A 22,138-nucleotide genomic window follows, 5' to 3' on the forward strand; every position below is an offset into this window, starting at 1 on the left:
TTGCCTGGAGAATCCCATGGACAGAAGAGCCTGGTGGGCTACAGTCCACAGGGTTGCAAAGAATTGAACACAACTGAAGCGACTTAGCTTACATGCATGGGGAGCTAAGATCCCAGATGCTTTGCAGCCAAAAAACCAAAGCATAAAACAGAAGCAATATTATAAAAAATTCCATAAAGACTAAAAATGTCTACATCAAAAACAATCTAAAAAGAAAGAGAAAAGTATTTTACACACTCAAAATAAAAAATGTATAAGAGCGTTCAGCTTCAAACATTAAACAAGCTCTCGTTCTAGTGAAAAATGAGGAAGTTTGGGTGAAATATTCCTTAACAGCACATCTTGAAATACAAGAGAGAAGGAAATAAAGGTTGAAGGGTTCTAAAAAATTTGATAGTTTAGCATCAATTGAACAAAAACCATATTCTGTATTAACTACAGACGATAAAAGATACAACACAGTTATCAACACTCACAATGGACTTAAAACAAGTTTGATGTCCCAAATGCTAAAAGGTAGGCCCTGCATGTCAAAAGGCACAGACAAGTCCGCATAAAGGCAAAGCACCAATGAAATGATTTATTCTCATCGAAAGCCCATCAAATAGATACATCTGGAACATCTTTGGACACAGACTGATTTTTGTACCTCAACCAGCACTTTGGGATCTTGGACAAGAAGGCTGGAAATGTTTGATTTGTTCAGGATCAAGACTGCTGGAGATGATTAGGAGGAATCAAAGAGAAGGGGGAGGGCTTGGGTAGGTGAGGCAGCGGATCCCAAGTGCGCTGTTCACTTCCTGCCTGATTCCCTAGGAGCCTCCCGCCTGTGCTCAGTGGGGATCACCCACTGACAATACTGATGACTTCTGTGTTTTGGCCTCAGAGCTTTTGGGCCTTTCCTTCTCTGTCAGTATGTTTCTGCCCCACATGAAGATCAACACAGCTCGCCTGTCTCATTAACCCCTTTGGGGACTATTTAAGCTAAGTCAGGGTGGCCTTCCTGGGAAAACTGCAAGGACAGAAACATTACCAGGCATTCGTGTCTGCGTGCATTTGGGAGCACAGGCCATATCCTGCAAGGACCTTCTTCCAATAGTCCTCCCCTCTCTGTCGTCCATCCACCCCAACCCTGCGTGGCGGGGGCGGAGCAGAGAGGGGAGGGGGGAATCGAACCCTAGGGCAGTAGCCAAGCTGCTAAACTGCTGACCTGGTTTTCACTGAAGTGCGAGAAGGAGGCTGTGAGGCAGGTAGACAACATCCTGTTGTTGGGGCGCTCCTTTCTCTTTTTTGAACATCTGGCTGAACAGGGAGGCAGGTGGCTGAGTCGTGTCTGGTTGCGGCAGCGGCAGCAACAACGGCCTTTCCCTGCTACTGTCCCCTGGCCATGGACGCGGTGGCTGTGTATCACGGCAAGATCAGCCGGGAGACGGGGGAGAAGCTCCTGCTCGCCACGGGCCTGGACGGCAGCTATCTGCTGAGGGACAGCGAGAGTGTCCCGGGCGTGTACTGTCTGTGTGTGCTGTGAGTACATGACGGGGACCTGGAGCCCCCACTGCCCGCCGCTCGGCTCACGTCCCTCACTGGGGATGTCTCGCCTGGGCTTCCTGCTCTTCAGAGGGTCCTCTCCAGCGCCTTTGTGGGCGGCTGTAGGAACGCTCTTTGCAGTGGAGGAAAAGGAGCCTAGAATATACCTTTGCTGCCAAAAGGACTCAGGCTCCTGGCTTCAGGTTGGACCTGTGGTAGAGGCTAGCAAGGTGGAGGCCTGGGCTGAGGGAATGGCCAAATTTAGCGCTGCCAGCTCCTCAGAGGAGAGGCCTCTCTCTCCAGCTCTCTGGCAATGGCTTTGGAGGTATCTTCCCAAAGGAAGATTTCAAATTCAAGAGAGGAAAAAGACTAAGAAACGGAATCCTTTAAGACAGCAATACCAGTTAGGTCAGGATGCCGGAGAGAGGGACGTTTCTGAATAAAACCACCTCTCTGGATTTGCTTAATTAGCTCTCTTTACAGGAGTTGGAGGGGGGTGGGGTTGGGTTTCAGAAATAGGGCCTTTCCGTGATAAGCGCTAGGAGAGACAATAGTCGTAAAGGACATGGAGGGAAAACACCCTGGTATGATTCAGCTTTGCCCTTTACCTAAGCATCTCTTGGTCTAAAGCCCCATTTTGAATCAGATGCACCTTCATCTTTGCTCCAGGGCTCCAGGGTCAGGCAGAGCTGAGACCTAATCTTGTGCTAGTCTGATGCTGGCTTTGGCAAGTTAACCTCGCAGTCCCTCAGTTTTCTTGTCCAAAAAATGTAATATTACTACCTGCCTCATAGGACTGAGCATTAAATGCTGTAATGCACATAGAAAATTTAGCACTGGACCTGATACATACTAAGTGTTCAGTAAAAGTAAGCTGTTGTGGTTATTATTATTTTTTCACTCTCAGTACTTTTTATTATAATATATATATATAATATATATATTTCAGTCAATATCTTTAAGTACTCACGGGGCGTTTCTAAGGAAGTCCCTAGCTCAATCACTCTTTGTTAACAGGGTAAAAACACTCATGAAAGCAGCAGCCCTGTACAGTAGCTTCTAGACAGAAACAAAATGAGGGAACATGCTTGGTTGTAATTTTGGTGTCTGATGATACATGGCAAGATTTTGAAGTTCCTTCTGGGTCATTGATGAGAGATTGTATTGAGCCTGGTGTTAGAGGATTTTCATTGTTTATTGTATTTTTTTTAAATGGGCAAGGCATATTTGTGGCAACTCTCAGGCCATGCTAAATACGTTTGTTATAAAAGCTTCAAGGGAAATATGTGCAAGCTAGTGAATCCCTTGGGCTCAGATTTTAGGTTTTCCTTATATTATTGTTTTTCCAAAGTGAAAACTGGGGTAGGTCAGTGAAAGCCAACTCGTATTCCTAGGTTCTTTTCTTATCAATAGAAGGTGGAGGAGTGAGTGGACTGGTGAGAGGAGCTTCTTTAGGAAAGCTCACCAAAGGAGGTAATGGGACCCTCAACCTAGAGGTAAAAATTAAGGTACAAAAAGCCTGGGAAGGGAAGGAAGAGCCGGGGACAAGTGTGTGGCACGATGTTCCTAAGACTTCAGATGCACTGGCCTCTTTGTTGTTTCTCGAGCTTGCCAAGCTGCTCCTTGCTTAGGATCTTCACACTTAACTGCTCCTTCTCCCTCTTCTTTTAGAGAGGACTTCCTTGACTAGCCTCTAAAATAAGTACCTTCTCCCTGTCCCAGTTATAATCCGTCACTTTATTTTTCTTCTGGGAGCTTTCAGCTGTCTGATGTTTGCTTGTCTACTTTTGTCTTGCTGGGCTCTCCTGCTAGAATGTAATCTCTCTAGGGCAGAGACACCATCTCCCGCACCAGGAACACAGCCTGGCGTGCAACAGGTATCATGAGGCATGCAATAGGCACTCAATAAATGTTTTTGAATTAATGAATGGACTGTCAAGACAAATTCTTTATGGCAGTAGGCTTTTGGGCTGATATCAGGAGGCCAGGCTGTGGCCTCTGGGACGTCACTCAACTTCTGTAGGTCTTGGTTTTCATATTTGTAAAACAAGAATAGTAATGTGTGCTCTATCTTCTGCAGAAGATTATAGTTGGTAAAAGATGCAAGAGAGAAGGATAATCTTAGCCTATTACTCGTATAGGCCAGGACCATGTAAGGAATTAACTTAGGCAGATGGGAAATTCTCAGATTAAGTTTTTTGCCCAAAGTGAATCTTGCCTAAATGCAGTTTTTATGACTCTAGGTTCTCCATGCAAACCTTTTTATGAAGTAGCAGAAAATAGTTGGCAAATTGGGAGTCCCCCTAACATACCTTTCAGTGGGCATACTGGGCCTCCAAGTCCTAGAGGGTAATGGCCAGACTGCTGCAGAGGGAAGACACAATGATACATTGCCTTTTATGACAGTTTCTCAGCTTTTTTTTTGAGCCAAGGATCCCTCCTGATAAACGTAAACATTTCATTTCCTCTTTTTTAGTACTACACTGTAGTAACAAAATCAAATTTATTTTGAAATAAACCATATACTCATTTTAAACCAAAACACGTATAATTATGATATACAGTAGAAATAACAATGTCAATGGTGTCATATATAAATGAACAACAAAGTATAGCTACCAAACATGCATTTATTGCAGTGTTCACGCAAAATAGTTTCTCATTCTGTCTTTTGTTTATTTTCATTGTCCAAGAAGATTTGGTTGAGCTTTAGTTTCTGTACTTTTATTGCAGAAATAACACATTGCATGTGGTAAGGTGGCTTAGTTGCTCAGTTGTGTCCGACTCTTTGTGGCCACCCTCTGTAGCCCGCCAGGCTCCTCTGTCCATGGAATTTTCCAGGCAAGAATATTGGAGTGGGTAACCATTCCCTTCTCCAGAGGATCTTCCTGACCCAGGGATCGAACCTGGGTCTTCTGCACCACAGGCGGATTCTTTACTGTCGGAGCCACCAGGGAAGCTGAGCTGTACTTTATACTATACTTTCTCACTAGATTTGCTCCTTTCCCCAGTTCTGAACCCCTGATCATGGCCTTTTCCTCTGTTCATTTTGGAAAACTGAATGTCAAAAGGTATTAAAGAGATCTTCCATTGATAGGATTGCTCATCTTCATTTAAAGCAAGAAGTTTTTCTTCCAATTATTTTCAATACATAAATCCAGATTTTGGTATAATAAGTCTATTAAAAATAATTCCTAAACACCTATTCACATTATAGAAATTTTTTAAGATGTAGATAATAGAAATGAGAGAAAATCATCTATAGTTTTATAAGTTAAAGACAATTATTGTTGAAAATTAAGTGCTTTTTCTTCTATATTTTAATAAAACAAATTGCTTTATAAACGCATGTGCTCTTCTAATACTGTATTCTGCTGTATTTTCCACTTAACTTGAAAAAGGCACGTTTGTATATAATGTTCTTACAAGTGATTTTAAAACATTATTTTTAATAGTTTCATGGTAGTCCAACCAACCCAACTATGTTTTCCTTAACCAGTCATCTATTTTTAGATATATGAATCATTCCATTCTTTTTTGCTGTTATGAAGTTTGTCATGATTCATATTTCAATCCCTAAAGATTTCCTCGTATTTACACTTACTTCCTTATAACAAATTTCAAGATGCGTTATTTTTAGATCAGAAAACATGAATAGTTTAAGATTCTTGATGTACACATGATCACCAAATATTTTTTCCCAAGTGGTTATCCCAGTTTATATATATGCTTACCAGTACTGCATGAAAGTGTCTGTCTCACTGCATGCTCCCTAGAAATGAGTATTCTTGTTAAAAAAATTCTTGAAATTTGATGTCTCATTCTTTATTTCATATTTCTTTAACTAGTGATCAAGTATCTATATGGTTGGTAAACTGTTGTATTTCCTTGCTCATGAATTGACTCTTTGGTGTGTATTTTGCCCATTTAACCATTTGGATCTTACTATTTTTCTGAATACAGTATGAGTTTTTATATTCTAATCCTTGATCTGATGTATGTTTTCTCAGTTTGGTGTTTGCCATCACTTTTCTTTGACACACAAAAATTAACATTTTTAATAAAGTCCATCGTTCATTTTCCTTGTGTTTGATTTCTCCCTTTGCTTCCCAACGTAGAAAGTTCTTTGACTTGCAGAGATATCCTATAACTTCACTTCAATTTTTGCTTTAAATTTATGATTTGGTTAGTTTATGTTTAACTCTTTAATTCCATTTGGAGTTTTATTTTGATGTGGAGAAAGGATCTAATTGATTTTGTTTCAAAATAGCGAATGATTTATAAATAGAACTTCCATTCCTGATTGATTTATTAACCTAGTTTATCATGTTAAATTCTTACATATAACAGTTACTATTTTGCAGTTATCTATTTGGATCAATTGGTTTATTCTTGTAATACTAGCTCTGTAGTATGATAATATTTGAATATATTAAAAATTATTTGCTATTCTTATTTGTTGGTTCTTCAAGATGAAATCTAGAATAATTTTGTTAAATTAAAAAAAAATCCCACTGAGGTTATGTTAAACTCATTCATAAGTTAAGGAGGGATTGTCATCTTTAAAGAATTTAGTTTTTCCATCCAAAAACCTGATCTGTCTCTCCATTTATTAATTTTTTCATTTATATTCATCAATAGAGTTTTATAGCTTTCTTCCTATTGGTCTTGCATATTTTTTTAGGTTTATTTCTAGTTACTGTGAGCATGCATGTATGTGTCTATTTTTTTATTTCTATCATAAATGGAAAATTTTCCCACCATATTTTCTTCTGCAACAGAAAATCTGCTGATTTTATGTATTTTTTTTGTATTTATCCAGTATACTAAATGTTCATATCCATGCAAATAGTTTAAATTCAATTTAATTTTATTCTTTTTGGTTTTCAAGGTATATCAAGTTTCTTTTCACTAACATACATTTGAGCCCTTGCATTTCTTTTTCACCCTCAATATAGACAACCATTGGGAAAGTCCTAAATGCCCACTGGGATAGTTTGATGGTAATAAAAGAAAAAACCAATTTAAAATATTTAAAATAATTAGTTCGAATAAATAGTTTATTTCTGTACATCTTTCTGTACATATCTGAATTTGCTACTTTTATCTGATGAAAAATTGGGAAGAAGAAATGCTATTATATTTTTTATATATAATAAATATATATAAAGGGACACATAATGAAGTCATTTGACATATGTGTCTTTAGATAAAAGGATAATTATCTTTTTGTCCTTTAAGATTTAAAGGATGACTGGGAATAAAGTGCCTGTCAAACAACTGAACTGGAGAAATGGGGGAAGTAACAGTGACAAAAGAAAACTCCAGCTTATCAGTTGTATTTAAGGGGAACAGAAGAATGAGAAATTATAAAACTTAATGAGTTAGTTTTTGAATACAATTGGCTATGTGTGTTGGTGCCACATTTATCTTCATGATAATTTAGGCCACTAGAATTATTTTGGATTATCTGAGCACAGTCCATTAACGGCATAGGATTAAATTTGCAATACACAGACCACCAAAAAGACAATTCACAAGCCAATAAATCAAGTGCTGACTCTGGTTGACAATGTAAAATTAAGGTGTAAGATTAGTCTAAAGATGTCATTAGCTTAAAGCAAAAGGGAAGCCTAGGTTGACTCTTTGGGGCTCTCCCCATCTGGTCTCTATGCTTTAGCCTCTTCCTTTGCTCTTTCTTTCCAGTCATAAGGCCAAGCAGACTCCTTCCCTTTTTGAGAACTATGCTTTTTTAAAGATTCTTTTTTATGTGGACCACTTTAAAAGTCTTTATTGAATTTGTTACAGCTTCTGTTTTATGTTTTGTATTTTTGGCCATGAGGCTTGTGGGATCTTAGCTCCTCTACCAGGGATTGAACCCTCACCCCCTGCACTGGAAGGAGAAGTCTTAACCACTGGACCGCCAGGCAAGTCCTGGCGTTAGGATTCACCTAAAGATCAGTTTGTTCAGTCCCTCTGATGTAAGAGGGAGACAGCATGGAAAAATGGTTAACAGCCCATGTCTTACAGTCAAACCCTCTGGGTGTGCGTCCCAACTGTGGCCCTTACCTGGCTATTTTACCTTGAGCAAGTTACTTAAATTATCCATGGCTCAGGTTTCCTATCTGTGGAAAGGGGAACGGTGATAATAAAACTAGTCACCTCATGGAGTTGTTATGAGAATTCTTGCATGAGTTAACATTTACAAAGTTAATATGTAGTAGGTGTTCTTTAATATAAATAAAAAATCTATAAATAATTGTGAGACAAAGTTAGACCATTGTATGAGTACATAAATAAAATGTTCTGTGGCACTTCAAGGGAAGAAGAGATTATATTCATTGTCATGACTCATTGAAGTTGGTTTTACAGAGTTTTACCATCACACTTGAAGCTGAATGACTTTTGATGGTTCTGAAAATTCAAATTCACTCTGAAAGAAAGAAGATTGGGGCATACGAAACTGGAAAACCTCTTGAATCAGAGAACACTCTCAGTAATGATGGCTTTGTATAGGATACCATTCCTCTGGGTATAAAAGCTCTGAAATAGTTGTTAAAAAATCTGTCACATTATAATTATGCCTTGAATTTTGCCCATAACATTTGTTTGTATAGACATAGGCAGCCTGGGCACTAGCTTGCTTTATTTGTGGTGTCATGAAGTCAGGTGTAGCTAAACTTTTTCTTTTGTGTAGCCCTTGAAGTGGTATAAAGAAGGAATTGATGTGGTTTCATCAATTTTAAAGCAAGATCTGTCCCCAATGCTGACCTTTTGAGAGAATAAGAAATAAGTCGGGTTGCTTTCTTCTTGTCTGTTGCTAACCAGAACATTTTTAAAGAATTGGGGACAGCTTTTGAAAAGATAAAGGCACATTTTAATATTAGAATCAACACATGCTTTGTAGTCATTGAAATGCAAAATATTTGTTTTTTTAAGAAATTAATTTTTCAAGAAAATTAGTCAATGGCAACAGCAACAAAATTGCTTTATACCAATTATTAATTTTCTAGATTTTTTTTCTCATGATAAATTTAAAATTCCAGGCTTATCAACAAGTGTGACTAACAGTTTGATGGAGGAAGGAAGTTAAAATTACAGTATATTCGGGGCTTCCCTGGCTGTCCAGTGGTTAAGACTCTATGCTCCCAATGAAGGGGGCACAGGTTTGATCCCTGGTTGGGGAGCTAAGATCCCACATGTATCACAGCTTGCCCCCCACCAAAGATTACACTACTACATTCTTGGTTTGTCTATATTAATAGGGAGTCAGAGGAAAAATAATCCTAAAGAGATGTCAGTCAGTTCAGTTCAGTCACTCAGTCATGTCCGACTGTTTGCGACCCCATGAACTGTAGCACACCAGGCTTCCCTGTCCATCACCAACTCCTGGAGCCTGCTCAAACTCATGTCCATTGAGTCGGTGATGCCATCCAACCATCTCATTCTCTGTCGTCCCCCTCTCCTCCTGCTTTCAATCTTTCCCAGCATCAGGTTCTTTTCCAATGAGTTAGTTCTTTGCATCAGGTGGCCAAAGTATTGGAATTTCAGTTTTTTAAAATGAACAATATTTTTCTAATTTGTAGTTTGTTTAGGTTAGATTTTTAAAGCTTCAAATTGCAATTTCACTTCTGTTTATTTAAAAAAATGTTATTAGTCAGTTGTATAACATTATAAGGAAAATTAACAGACCTCCTTGGTGGTCCACTAGTTAAGACTCCCATTGCACGGAGTATAGGTTTGATCCCTGGTTAGGGAACTAAGAGCCTGAATGCCATGGCATGGCCAAAAAAGAAAAAAAGGAAAATTAATATACAAAGATGTATTTATGTTAATTTAAATTTACGTTTATATACATACAAGGATAGTTTTGAACAGTAATTAGAGTGGCATCTCTCTCTCCTTGTGTCCACTTTTTTCACATGCTATCATTTTATATTGACATGGTCCATGTGCTTAAATTTTTTTTAAAAAGTATAGCTCTTTAATATCTTTGAACTTTGGTTTAGTTTTGAACCATTCTTTCTGCTGCCATTTCTTTATTTGGAGTTATATTCCTTAGGTTAATTCCATTTTTTCACTATTAAAATAGAACTCGTATAAAAATCTTGGTCAAATTGCTTTTTCCATTTCATTCCTTAGAGCGGATGAAGATAAGGAAGGTCATTAGGCCAAAAATATGCAGTTTTATAGCCCTTGTTATAACTTGCCAATTTATTCCCTAAAACAGTGATTTTTCAGTGGATGGGGAAAGAGCATGTGTAGTTTGGAAAAGAGATAATCCATATTTTAGTTTAATTTTATATTATAAGATTACTATTTCGTAATACAAGCTACAGAAAACAAAACTGAAATTTTGTTGGGGAAGAAAGAGTAAGAAGTTTAGAAACACTGTTCTATGAAGACTGAAGCCCTTGAAAAAGCTTCAGCTTATATTTAAATAAAATTTCATTCTGAAAACATAGACTGACTATACGGGTGGCGGCACAGATGCGCCCAGGTTGAGTGAAAGAAGCCAATGAGGTGTGAGCATTTTCCATGCATTTTTAATCAATCCTTCTGTAACTTCAATGTGCCTACAAATCATCTGGAAACCTTGTTAAAAGTTCAGATTCTGACTCAGCAATTCCGGAGTGGGCACGAGAGTCTACATGTCTAGCAAGGTCCCAGGGGATGCTCTGCTAATACCCTGGGAATAGAATTTGAATTGCACTGTTTTAAATCTCTTCCATCAGTGATGAGAGTATATCCACGAGAGTTGGCTACAGGAGATCTTTGGACAATTACTCCAGCAACTTGGAAGTGGAAGAGATGAAATGCTGGCTTGTTTGAGTGGGGAGACAATTTTGCTCATTCAGAAATCGAAGGAGCTGGGGCGTAGGAGACTGTTAAAGTTGGATGGGTTGATCACAAGGAGTTTTATGTGCCACTAACATCAGGTTGTTCAAGACTGAAGAGGTAAGGACTTTTGAAGTGGTACTCAGGTTCCTGCTTCTTAACTGAAAGTGCGATAAGATCAGATTCGTTAGGAAACAATTTTCAAAACAGACTCATTTATTTTGACTAAATGAAGCTGAATGATAGTAGAGAGATAGATTCATTGTATCTTTTAGAAACCCATTGTTTGAGAACGTAGAAAACCAGTTGCCTATGATTTTGCTTGCATCGTTGCTGAGATTTTAAATAATTAACTTCCAGAACACCTTTAATGATACTGAATTATTGCCATTAATCGCTTTCCATAGGGAAAATAAAACTAAATAAAGGCCTATGCTACTTCCCTGCTCCTACCTCCATTTTCCTTTTTTTTTTTTTCTTTTTCTGGTGGCATGTGGGATCTTAGTTCCCCAACCAGGGATTGAATCCAGGCCCCTGCAGTGAAAGCACTAAGTCCTAGTCACTGGACTGCCAGGGAATTCCCTGCTGTGTAACTTTAAGAAAACCACTTAAAGCTTTATGTTTGGAGTTCTCATAGTGAAAAATGGAAATCGAAGTGCTTGACTTGTTCCCTGTAGAGTACTTACTGAAATCAGTGGATTTTGAGGTACATTTCAATTGCTTAAAAAAGCAAAAGGCTTTACAATGTAATGTTTTATATTTATTTAGCATATTATATGTGCTAAATAGTATATGCATATATCAAGCTATTTTATATATGATGTAAATATTCTGGCATATCTTTATAACAAAAATGAAACATTTCCTGTAATCGCAGCAGCAAATTAAATTGACCCTTTTTTGGATTTCACAAATCGAATGAACCTGACTAAAGTGTTTTAGACCTAATTTTTTTTATCCTTTAGGTAATAGTACTCTTGGATATTGATTAAAAATACAGTAATTTAATCCACATATTTAAAGACTTTTAGTTCTTTAAGGGATTAATGGTAAGTGAGGTCAATTAGTCAAGGGTGACCCTGTTTGAGATACTTTAGATTCTTTACGTTCTTTTAGATTTAAACACATTTACTTTTACCAGAGTTTAACACGTATTCTAATCAAAGATATATTTTGACCCAAACTTGTGCCAAAGAATAGCAATCAGAAAATGTCTGAAATAAAACTGTGAATATTCAGATTCATAATTTGAAATGATTCAGCATAAAGTTTACTGTACTTTTCTAGGAAGCAAAGGTTTGTGAGGCAAATTAAATAGCAGTACCTTACATACTGGGGCTTCCCTGATAGCTCAGATGATAAAGAATCCGCCTGCAATGCGTAAGACCCAGGTTTGATCCCTGGGTTGGGAAGATCCCCTGGAGAAGGGAATGGCTACCCACTGCAGTATTCTTGCCTGGAGAATCCCATGGACAGAGGGGCCTGGCGGGCTACAGTTCATGGGTTGCAAAGAGTCAGACGTGACTGAGTGATTAAGCATGCACGCACGTACCATATATGCTAAAATATAATAAATAATCTATATCCATTATAGGGTGGGAATCAAAAGCCAGAGCTCTACAGTCAAAGAGCTCTGATTTAAAGCCCACCTTTGGTGCTTGATTTGTAGTGTGGCTTTGGTTACTTAACTTTTCAAAGTTTCAGTTTCCTCATCTATAAAATCAATTTCACAATATAAAGCTCATAGGATTACTGTTGGGCCCAAAACAGATAATGCATGTGCTGTGGGCTGGATTGTGTTCTTGTCAAACTCCTATGTTGAAGTTCTAACTCCCAGTGTGGATGTACTTGGAGATAGGGCCTTTGGGAGGCAATTTAGGTTAAATGAGATCGTAAGGGTGCGGCTCTAATCCAATAGTGTCTTGGCCTTATGAGAAGAGAGACAGCACCCTTTCTCAATGAATGCACACAAAGAAAAGGTCATGTGAGAGCACAGCAAGAAGGTGGTTGTCCAGCAGGCCAGAAAAAAGGACTTGGAATGAAACCTATGTTGCTGGCACCTTGATCTTGTACTTCCAGCCTCCAAAACTATGAGAAAGTAAATTTCTTTTGTTTAAGCCACCCATAGACTGTGGCATAACATAGATTTTGTTATGACAGCCCAAGCAGACTAGTATAGATTTGGGTACTGAGAAGTCTAGTGGTGTTGTAACAAAAACCTAAAAATGTGGAAGTGGCTTTGGAGCTGGATCATGGGTAGACACTAGAGAAGTTTGGAGATGCATGCTAGAAAAAAGCTACATTGCTGTGAACACAGTGTTGGTAGAATGATGGATGTTAAAGGTCATTCTGGTGAGGTCTCAGGTGAAAATGAGAAATGTGTTTTTAGAAGCTAAAGGAAAAGCCATCCTGATTATAAATGGCAAAGATCTTGGCTGAACTGTGTTCTAATATTTTGTGGAAGGTAGAACCTGAAAATTGGATATTTAGCTGTGGAGATCTCTAAGCAAGGTGTTGAAAGAATACCTTGGTTCCTCGTGACTACTTATGATAAAATGCAAAAGGAGAAAGATGAAGCAAAAAAGGAGTTGTTAAGCAAAAAGAAACCAGAATTGAAAGATTTGGAAAATTCTCAGCCCACTCATATGGCAAAAAATGAGGAAGCTTGGTCTGGAGAGAACACCAAGGGAATGGCTGGACAATTGCTTCTTAAGTAGATTACCCACGATGTTAACTAGTCATCTCAGCAGAAGCTGGGAATAGCGTTTGAACCAAAGCATCAGCGACACAGTCCGTTTGGACCAAAGGGAACATGATAGGGCAGCAGAGCAATTTGGCTGCAAAAATGCTTTATCTTTCAAGAAAATGGAAAGATGATCTTGAAAGCGTTTCAGAGATCATCAGGGCTGCCACTCCTACCACAGCACCAGAGTGCATAAGCCTAGGAGGGCAAGGTCACTTTCACCTAAATTTCAAAGGCAGGATCGGTGCCCAGCAGAGCCAGGTGGGCAGGGCTGCTGCTGCAGAGCCACGGGGGTGACAGTGCCACCCAGTGGGGCTGGAGGGTAGAGCGTCAATTCAAAAAGGATTATTCTTGAGCATTAAGATCTAATGGAATTTACCTTATGAAATTTTGCACATTTGGGGGACCTGTCACCCCTTTTCTCCTGATATCTCCTTCTTGGAATGAGAATATCTGTCCTATACTTGCCTTGCTGTAATTTGGAAGCATGTGACTTGTCTGGTTTCACAGGTTCACAGCTGGAGAAGAATTTTGACTCAGGAGCAGTCATACCTCATTAGATGATATTTAGATGAGACTTTGGGCTTTATTTAGACTGTAGAGTTTATGCTGGAATGTATTGAAGACTTTTGAGGCTGTTGGGATGGAATGAATGTATTTTACATGAGAGAAGGTGTGAATCTGGGGGTGCCAGTGTTGGAGCACTATGAACTGAATTATGTCCCCCTCCCCTCAAATTCATATGTTGAAGCTTAATCCCCAAAGTGGCTATGTTTGAAAATAGGCCTTTAGGATGTAATTAAGGTTAAATGAGGTTGTAAGGGTGAGGCCCCAACCCAATAGGATTGGTGGCCTTTTAAGAAGAGAGATGTCTTTCTACACACACACACACACACACACACACACGGAAAAGGTCATGTGAGCACACAGCAAGAAGGTGGCTGCCTACAAGGCAAGATAAGAGGCCTCAGAATAAAACCTATGTAGCTGGCACCTTGATCTTGGATTTCTAGCCTCCAGGACTGTGCAAAAATACATTTCTTTTGTTTAAGCCACACAGACTATGGTATTTTGCTATATCTGTCTGAGCAAACTAATACAGCATGTAAAACTCTTGGCATGTAGTAGAAATCAACTATACAGATATATAATATGCATACATACTGAATAATTGGGGAAAATATTTACGCCATCTAAAAGGACAAGCTGATTTCAAGTACTTTGGCAGGACTCCTTCAAATTATTATTAGTACTATATTATAAATTTACATAATAATAGTAACATCATAGGGATATAGCACATTTATTATATTTATAATTAATATTATTACTGTTAACTTAAGTAGGCATCATAGTACCTTAGCCCAGTGAAATGTTTTCACCTTAAGGCTCAATATGTACTTAAAAAGTAATATAACTGGACTTTGTTGAATCTATGTAATAATTTGTCATTGTGTGCGTGTTCCATCATGCCCGACTCTTTGCGACCCCAGGGACTGCAGCCCACCAGGCTCCTCTGTCCATGGAATTTTCCAGTCAAGAATATCGGAGTGGATTGCCATTTCCTACATCAAGGGATCTTCCTGACTCAGGGGTCGAACCCACATCTCTTGCGTCTCCTGCATTGGGAGGTGGATTCTTTACCAACTGTGACACCTAGGCTGGCTTAATAATTTGTAATTTCTACCAATTACAATAGGTCTCTAGTTTCTTTCTGTCCCAGCAGTCTCTCAACTTGACAAATCCTTAGGAGTGTGAATGCCCTCATTAAAAAAAAAAAAAAAAGTAAAGATAAAGAAGGCTTACTGAAAACTGTGACTAGCTAGATATGATGTGTGAGCAAGTTAGATTCCCCAGGCTTTTATTTCTATGAATGACTTGGTGCCATATATGTGTGTCCCAGTATATGTATATTTATATGTAATAGTTAAAGCTCAAATTTAGAACACCCATTGTTCTTTTGGAATTTTTCAGTAATGAAAGTTTATTCTTTCACAGGTATCAAGGTTACATTTATACATACCGAGTGTCCCAGACAGAAACAGGTTCTTGGAGTGCTGAGGTATAGCTCTTTTATTTATTTTTGCTTCTGGGGGTATTGGGGAGCTGTTTGACTTTTCAATTGCTTTCATAAAAGAGCTGTCAAATCCTACATTCCCCAAATATTCCTCCAAATCAAATCACTAATGCTCTAATCCAAAATTGTTCATGGATCATTTAAAAAAATTTTTTGGTCCCAGTTCTGTTCAGCCACTGTTGTATTGAGTGTCTGACTTTGGAGGAAAGATAACAAAGCTAAAGGATTGTGTTAAAGTTTTAGTACCTAAGTGAAATTTTAGAAAGTCTATCAAAAATATATAAAAGAATCAAATCTACAATTATTTACTAAATAATACTAACACAAGTGGTTCTGTGGGGGAATCAAACAACATGACTCCTGTTTTCTAAGAGCTTATAAGACCCTTGAGGTGATACCAAATGAATTCAACAGCAATGTGAGAGCCTGGTGTTTGCTGTCAAGGTGGATCTGGGTTGCACGTCTTGTCCACCCTCACCCCTTTTCTGAGAGGTCTCTGACCTTGGGTAGGTTACTTTTCTTTGAACGAGTTTCTTCATCTGTAAAATAAGGCTAAAAATAGTTGCTTACTCATAGTATTCATTTTGAAGATTAAATGAGATAATGCGTGTAAGGAAAGCTCTTAGCCACAGGCCTAACTAGCAAAGCCCTCAACAATGGGAATTCACCCAAGTTGCTGAACAGTGTGATTATATACAGTTAAGTGTTACACATTATCTATCATAAAAGTTTGAAGAATACAGGATTTTCCAAGTATTAGGGTAATCAAGGCTGCTCTACTTTGGTGACAGGACTCCCTGCTGAGCCATATGAAAGGACAAGGATAGGTAAGAAGGAGAGAGAGGGAATATTATAGTAGCTTTCGAGCTATGCTCTTCAAAATCCTAAGGTCCTTCCATCTAGTGCCTTGGAGTTGCCCAGGGGGTTTTAGGAGGAGAGGAGGATGTGCGGGTATGCTTTGGGTCCCCAATTTGTCTTTAATCTGAGCAGCTCTTTATTTTGCTTAGCAAGTGGGGCTCTGAGAAAGATTTCATTAGAAAAATGGATTCTGATGGCTTTGAAAAATTTGAAAGTCACTGTGCCATTGCAAGAAATGCCTATAGAGTGGATCTCTTTCTACCTACCAGGATAGTATATTACCCTGCTGTCAAAATAGAGGTCTCTGCAATGGAAACTTCTGACTTCAAATGATTTCTGACTCTTATATAAAAACAGTCTGTCTTTATAATGAAAGCACTTCATCATGAGCTGTTTGAAAATGTAAATGCTAATATCAACCTCTATTAATAACACATTCTATGCATTTAAGAAACTCTAAAGACTAGGCTTAAAAAAATTAAAATAGCTCTAAACCTTTAAAGATGCATCAGTAAACTAGAAAGCACAAACTGCACACTACAAATGTTTTGAACTACTGAGATAAATTAGGGCAAGTTTTCAAACATGTTGTTGCTTTATATCAGGATAATTAATGCCATGATACTAATTAGAGGAAAAGCAGTACTATCTCTAATCAAAACTGTTTATACCTGTTTATTTAAAAAAATTCTCTGCATCACTGCAGAGATGATTGAATAGGAAATGAAATTTCATTTATTATGAGGAATAGTAGCATTTGATACGTACATATATATGTGTATATAATTTGACCAGAAATAGCCCTTCTCCCTAGAGAAGTAGCCTTCCGCTTCTGAAGAATATTCTGTATGAAAAGGATCTTAAATTAGTAGGGTTTAGCTAACCTTTTGTTTTAATTCATTTTCTTCCATTTCAAGTACAACATCACACGCAGAGTGTTACATGTGTGTGATCATGTTAGGAAAGAAAAGGCTTATTGAACACAAATGCTCTCTCGTTCTGTTGTCTGGTCTGACCCGTTTATCTAATAATATTGTAATTATCTGCACCAAGAGAGCAGAAGATTGGCATGTTTTCTCCAAAAGGAAAACAGTTTAAAAAAAAAAACTCTCGATTTATTTTTGAAATGCATTGCATTTTTCCCTATCTACTAAATTTGCCTTCTTAGTTACGTTTTTCTTAAGGTGAATATTAAACTAGTGTGTATTCTCAGATCTTATATCACCTGACTAGAAGAAATTTCTCTAGAGCATATTGAAGACCAGCTGTGATCCAAAACATGTTTCCATGGATAACAGAGATGACAGTATGGCAAATGTGCAAATTTGAACAATAGCTGAGTTCAGTGACAGGATGGGAGATGTCAGTGGTACAATTCTTGTGGTAAATGTATTTTCAAAATTGGGTAAATAACAGATATTTATATTGCTTTTTGGAACAATGCTTTAGTTTGCTACCCTGCAGGAAAAATCTTGACAGTAGCACTTCATCTTCTGTGCAAGGATTGTGCTAGAAATTGAGGTATGTCTGCGATTTGTTTCAAAGAGAGGAGTAAAATTGAACCCCGGATCCACTCAATTATGAAAGACAAATATGATGTGAATTTCTCATTTTAGATAGAATTTTAGGTTGTATTGTTGCCAAGTGTATTAATTTATCTCATGTGACTCAGGCTAAAATTTAGCCAAATTGTTAATTCAGAGAATTCTACAGACAGTCACCCATCGTTTATTAATATGTACATTGTCTGTGGTACATTATAAGAAATGTACTAACACCCCTCTGCTGACTTCAGTGCTTTGGGGGTTTTCTGGATGTTTGATCATCAGTAGATCAGTAGACGTTAAATAATTTCACTTACTGACCTAAGCAAAACTTATAAATGTGGTCACTTATCTGCCAGTGCAACATTACACGCCAAATTTCAATTGCTTTTTACATCCTGTGCTATTATTCCTCTCTGTTAGCGTGGATAATCAAGGTTAACTACATATAAATCCCCATAAAAAAGATGCTTCTGTTGAGAAATGGTTTTACAAGCCACAAGAACAGGTGAAAAAATGTGTGGTTTGAAATCTTTCCATACCGGGGGAGTGCATAGTTTCTCTTCTGGTCTGTGACTCTAACCTCACTAGAACCTGTTTGGTCTAGTCCTAATCTGAGAGGAAAGGCACTGGGTCCTGGGATCCAGGGCCAATTCTGCCTCTGGCTATCTGTGTGACTTGGGCAAGCTGAATTATCTCCTTGTATTTTCATTTTCTTATCTGTCAAATGGGAGTAACCAAATCATCCAAGAACAGCCAGTCTGTCAAATAGTGGGGGCAAGAGATGGCAAAGGGCTTTGAAAATGAAAAAGTACTCTAAGGAAGATACAAGAAGGTTATTTTGTGCCTACAGCTTGCCTTTGCCATTTGGAGAGTCTATCCTGAAGCCAAGGAACTCTAGGACTTCTGTAAGAGTCCAGGGAAGTTTGGACTCCTGTAAGAATGGCCATATTCTTTTGGATGAGGGTTCAATAGAATTCTGGAAAGGTGTTTTGACCATAAGGGTGGAGCTGAGTGAGAGAGTATTGTACGTCTACTGAGTAGCTGTGTGGGCCTCTGAGTGGACACTTATTTAAAACTATCAATAAAGAGAACTTTTTCAGTGTTTTAAACAAAAACTACCCCGATGTAGGAAATGACCAAGAGTTACAGTGGATAGTGTGTTATCTTCAGCATTTAGTCTAGTTGACAGAAGTCTGTCTGCCAGCCTTCCTGTTTTCTCATTAAATGCTAACAAATGAACAGCTTCCACCTCAAAAATTTTCCAGATGGAAGAGCTGAAAAACAGCTTTCTAAAAAAAAAAAACAAAAAAAACTGGTCATTGTTTAATCGCTTATAGCAATATTATTTTATTTTATGTAAAATGACAGTTTTGAGCTGATGCCTAAAGCTTGACTCATAAGCTTTTGCAGGAAATTGTTGTTGATTTCAAGTAGTGTCTAGTAGTGTCTTTACAAGATAATTGATGTCAGGAAAGGAGTACATTTTAATAGTCACCTGCAAATAATGATCCCTTCAAAACCAACCAGATAAATAAATAAAGGTGACCTCAGAGAGTCTTTCATTTTCATGTCATAGACAAAACCTTGTCAAGTGAAGTGGTGATGGAGAGAACAATTTGGGGGAGGATAGGGAAGTTTCCCAAGCAGGAAAAAATTGAATGTGAAGGATGAGGCAGGACAGATTGTGGAGTCAGAGTATGAGGACTAGCCAGCCCTGCATTTAAAATGCAATTTTAAATTTCCTGTGTAGCATTTTATATTGTGGAATGATGACAGGGAAAATGGGTGCTTGTTTTGTTTGCTTTTAAAATTTTTCTTGGTTCTTTAGGCTTTTTATTAATGACCTGTAGGATCTGTGTTTTTTTTCCCCCTGTTTAATTTCATCCTCTTCGTTGGTGAATTCATTGTGGGTAATGGCCTGTATACCCTTAGAGGTTTGGGATGTATGAAGGGTAGCAGGTAGGAAGGGCAGGGTGATGAGCAGGGGCTTGTACAAACTAATACCACCCTCGGGAGAACTGAAATGACAGCTCATTAGCTCCTCTTGCAGGGCAGTTCAGCCAACCAAAGTGAGCTCTTTTAGAATGTTGTTTTTCCAGCTTCCTTCTGTTTTCAAATATTTGAATAAATTACACAAATGTTACCTCTCTCAGCATCCCTTACACATTTTGTAGGCCCTTTTTGTAGAATTACGAGGTAGATGAATAATCTGCTTGACCTTTTATTTTCCAGACAGCACCGGGTGTACATAAAAGATTTTTCCGGAAAATAAAAAATCTCATTTCAGCATTTCAGAAGCCAGATCAAGGTATTGTAATACCTTTGCAGTATCCAGTTGAGAAGAAGCCTTCAGCTAGAAGTACACAAGGTGCTACAGGTATGGTTTACTGTCCTTCTTTGATAGGCTTTGGAAGCTCAGGGCTATGAGTTGACCCTAGTCATAAACATACAGTTCTGTAAGAAAAATACAAACAAGGAGATCAAACCAGTCAATCCTAAAGGAAATCAACCCCGAATATTCATTGGAAGTACTGATGCTGAAGCTCCAGTACTTTGTCCACCTGTTGTGAAGAGTTGACTCATTGGAAAAGACCCCGATGCTGGAAAAGATTGAGGGCAGCAAGAGAAGAGGGCAACAGAGGATGAGGTGGTTGGATGGCATCACTGACTCAAAGGACATGAGTTTGAGCAAACTCTGAGAGATAGTGTAGGACAGGAAAGCCTGGCGTGCTGCAGTCCATGGGGTCACAAAGAGTCGGATGAGACTGAGCGACTGAACAACAGCAAAGAAAAATGCAACGAGAAAGTAGATGGAGCCGACACCCCAACTGAGGGGAGGCTGTTCCTATGCTATTGGATTTCCACATGCTATACTATAAACTTTTAATAAAACTTTGTGGAAATATAAAAAATACTATGAGCCCACAACATTTTCATCACTCTTTTCCTGTCTTGTTTTCCCAAGCCTGTTTTGTGGCTCCATAAGTACCATTTCACTTCACGAATTCAGACACAAATCATTTGAAATAAGGACAATCCCAAGAACATCTGGGTTTGTTCTTTACCTTTGCTTAGCAGATAGTGTTCTCCCTTCAAGGGTGGAAAGGCTAATGTTAGGTTGGTCCACGCGATCCTGATTTCTGGATTTGTGACGCTTGAATTAATAAAATTTTACTGTAGCAAAGGAAAGGAGGTTAGTCGACTTTATTATTCCTCTAGTGCAAATTGTTAAATCTCTTGAGCAAAGCCGTTTTAATGGATATGTCAAGCTAATGACCGAACACTAGCCAATGTCCTCAGCTGTCAGATTTGTGATAGCTGACATCTATTGAAAGGGGTTAATCATTTGTCTGAAGTAAGAGGATACGTGTTGATTGAAACAATAAATATTTATGATAAAATGAAATGAGTTGTTATTTCCGTTTTTGACAGGACCCAAGCTCAGGCATAAACTGACAATTAGACTCAAGTGGTGAATTAAATTGAGTAGTTAGCTTTTTGAATAGAAATGTAAATAGAACTCCAATTTACAAATTGGCTCAGTATTCTACTCTCTGTAACAGTTTTAAATACTAGTTGCTTGAGCTAGATCATGGGATTTTATCTTTGTGAACTTTATGAAGTGGGAAATTTTATAAGTTTGAGTTAACTTGTAATTTTAATAGCTTGTAAATTTATCTTTCCTTGATTTTTGTTATTGTTTTTCTTTAGGAAGAAGAGACGATCCTGATGTTTTCCTGAAAACACCATGAAGAAAAAACACACCTTGTACTTTATTTTCAATAATTTAAATATATGCTAAGTCTTATATATAATAGACAATACAGTTCAGTGAGCTACAAATGTATTTCTAAAACCATCATAGCCCTGTAATGGAAACATCTAGCATGATGTTAAAGCTGAAATGGACTTTTCGGATAATGAGGAGCTTTGAAATGAGGATTGGGGAAAAATAATTCCACAGATTATTTTCAGTTATTATATTTACAAATGGGAAACGATTTAAAAAATAATGATACTTTATAAAAGATTAATGTCATTTCTTGCCAAATATAAATAAAAATAATCCTCAGCTTTTCTCAAAAGCACCATTTTTAGTGAAATATTATTTGATAGCTACTGATTTGAAAATGTCTTGCTTGATTATATGGCAGGAAGCTGGTTCGTGTCCTTCATCTTTGTCATGTGTGGTTCTACATTAGGTATTCTGCTCTCCACTAGCTATGATGTTGTAGGCTCTTTGGGGATTTTTGAAGCTATGCCCTGTGTGTTGAAAACAAGTGCTAGATAAACAGTGAAGAATTTCTCTTTAATTCTGAAAGCAACCTTCTTGCCTAGTCTTACCTAGTGTTCTGATGTTAGACAGTAAAATCCACAGACCAGTCTGGAGTTTAAAAATCTTATAGTTTAAAATACGCTCTAAATGTTTATTATATTTGATGCTATAGAATTGAAATTATATTACAAATCCAATGAAGTGGGCTTTACTTTTTTTCATTTACCTCTACTGCAGTAGTTGCCACTCCATGTAAAACCTCATTTTGAAAG

At 37.9% G+C, this 22,138-nt stretch overlaps 1 protein-coding gene across 1 annotated transcript; it reads left to right on the forward strand.

Annotated features, from left to right (window-relative positions):
• Positions 1-1,256: 1,256 nt before the first annotated feature.
• Positions 1,257-21,870, forward strand: SH2D1A (SH2 domain containing 1A). The gene is made up of 4 exons (XM_006065010.3): positions 1,257-1,524; positions 15,107-15,170; positions 19,823-19,967; positions 21,302-21,870. Exons 1-4 carry the CDS (start codon positions 1,388-1,390, stop codon positions 21,340-21,342), a joined length of 387 nt encoding a protein of 128 aa, XP_006065072.1. The 5' UTR covers positions 1,257-1,387; the 3' UTR covers positions 21,343-21,870.
• Positions 21,871-22,138: the final 268 nt, after the last annotated feature.

The sequence above is a fragment of the Bubalus bubalis genome, chromosome X (genome assembly GCF_019923935.1).
Source record: "Bubalus bubalis isolate 160015118507 breed Murrah chromosome X, NDDB_SH_1, whole genome shotgun sequence".
Lineage (NCBI taxonomy): Eukaryota > Metazoa > Chordata > Mammalia > Artiodactyla > Bovidae > Bubalus > Bubalus bubalis.

Bases quoted from the DNA above. Each gene is read 5' to 3' on its own strand.
- SH2D1A (XM_006065010.3), top strand. From the start codon at position 1,388: ATGGACGCGGTGGCTGTGTATCACGGCAAGATCAGCCGGGAGACGGGG. The intron at 15,171-19,822 runs GTATAGCTCTTT...TTTATTTTCCAG, and splicing joins CAGGTTCTTGGAGTGCTGAG to ACAGCACCGGGTGTACATAA. The intron at 19,968-21,301 runs GTATGGTTTACT...GTTTTTCTTTAG, and splicing joins AAGTACACAAGGTGCTACAG to GAAGAAGAGACGATCCTGAT.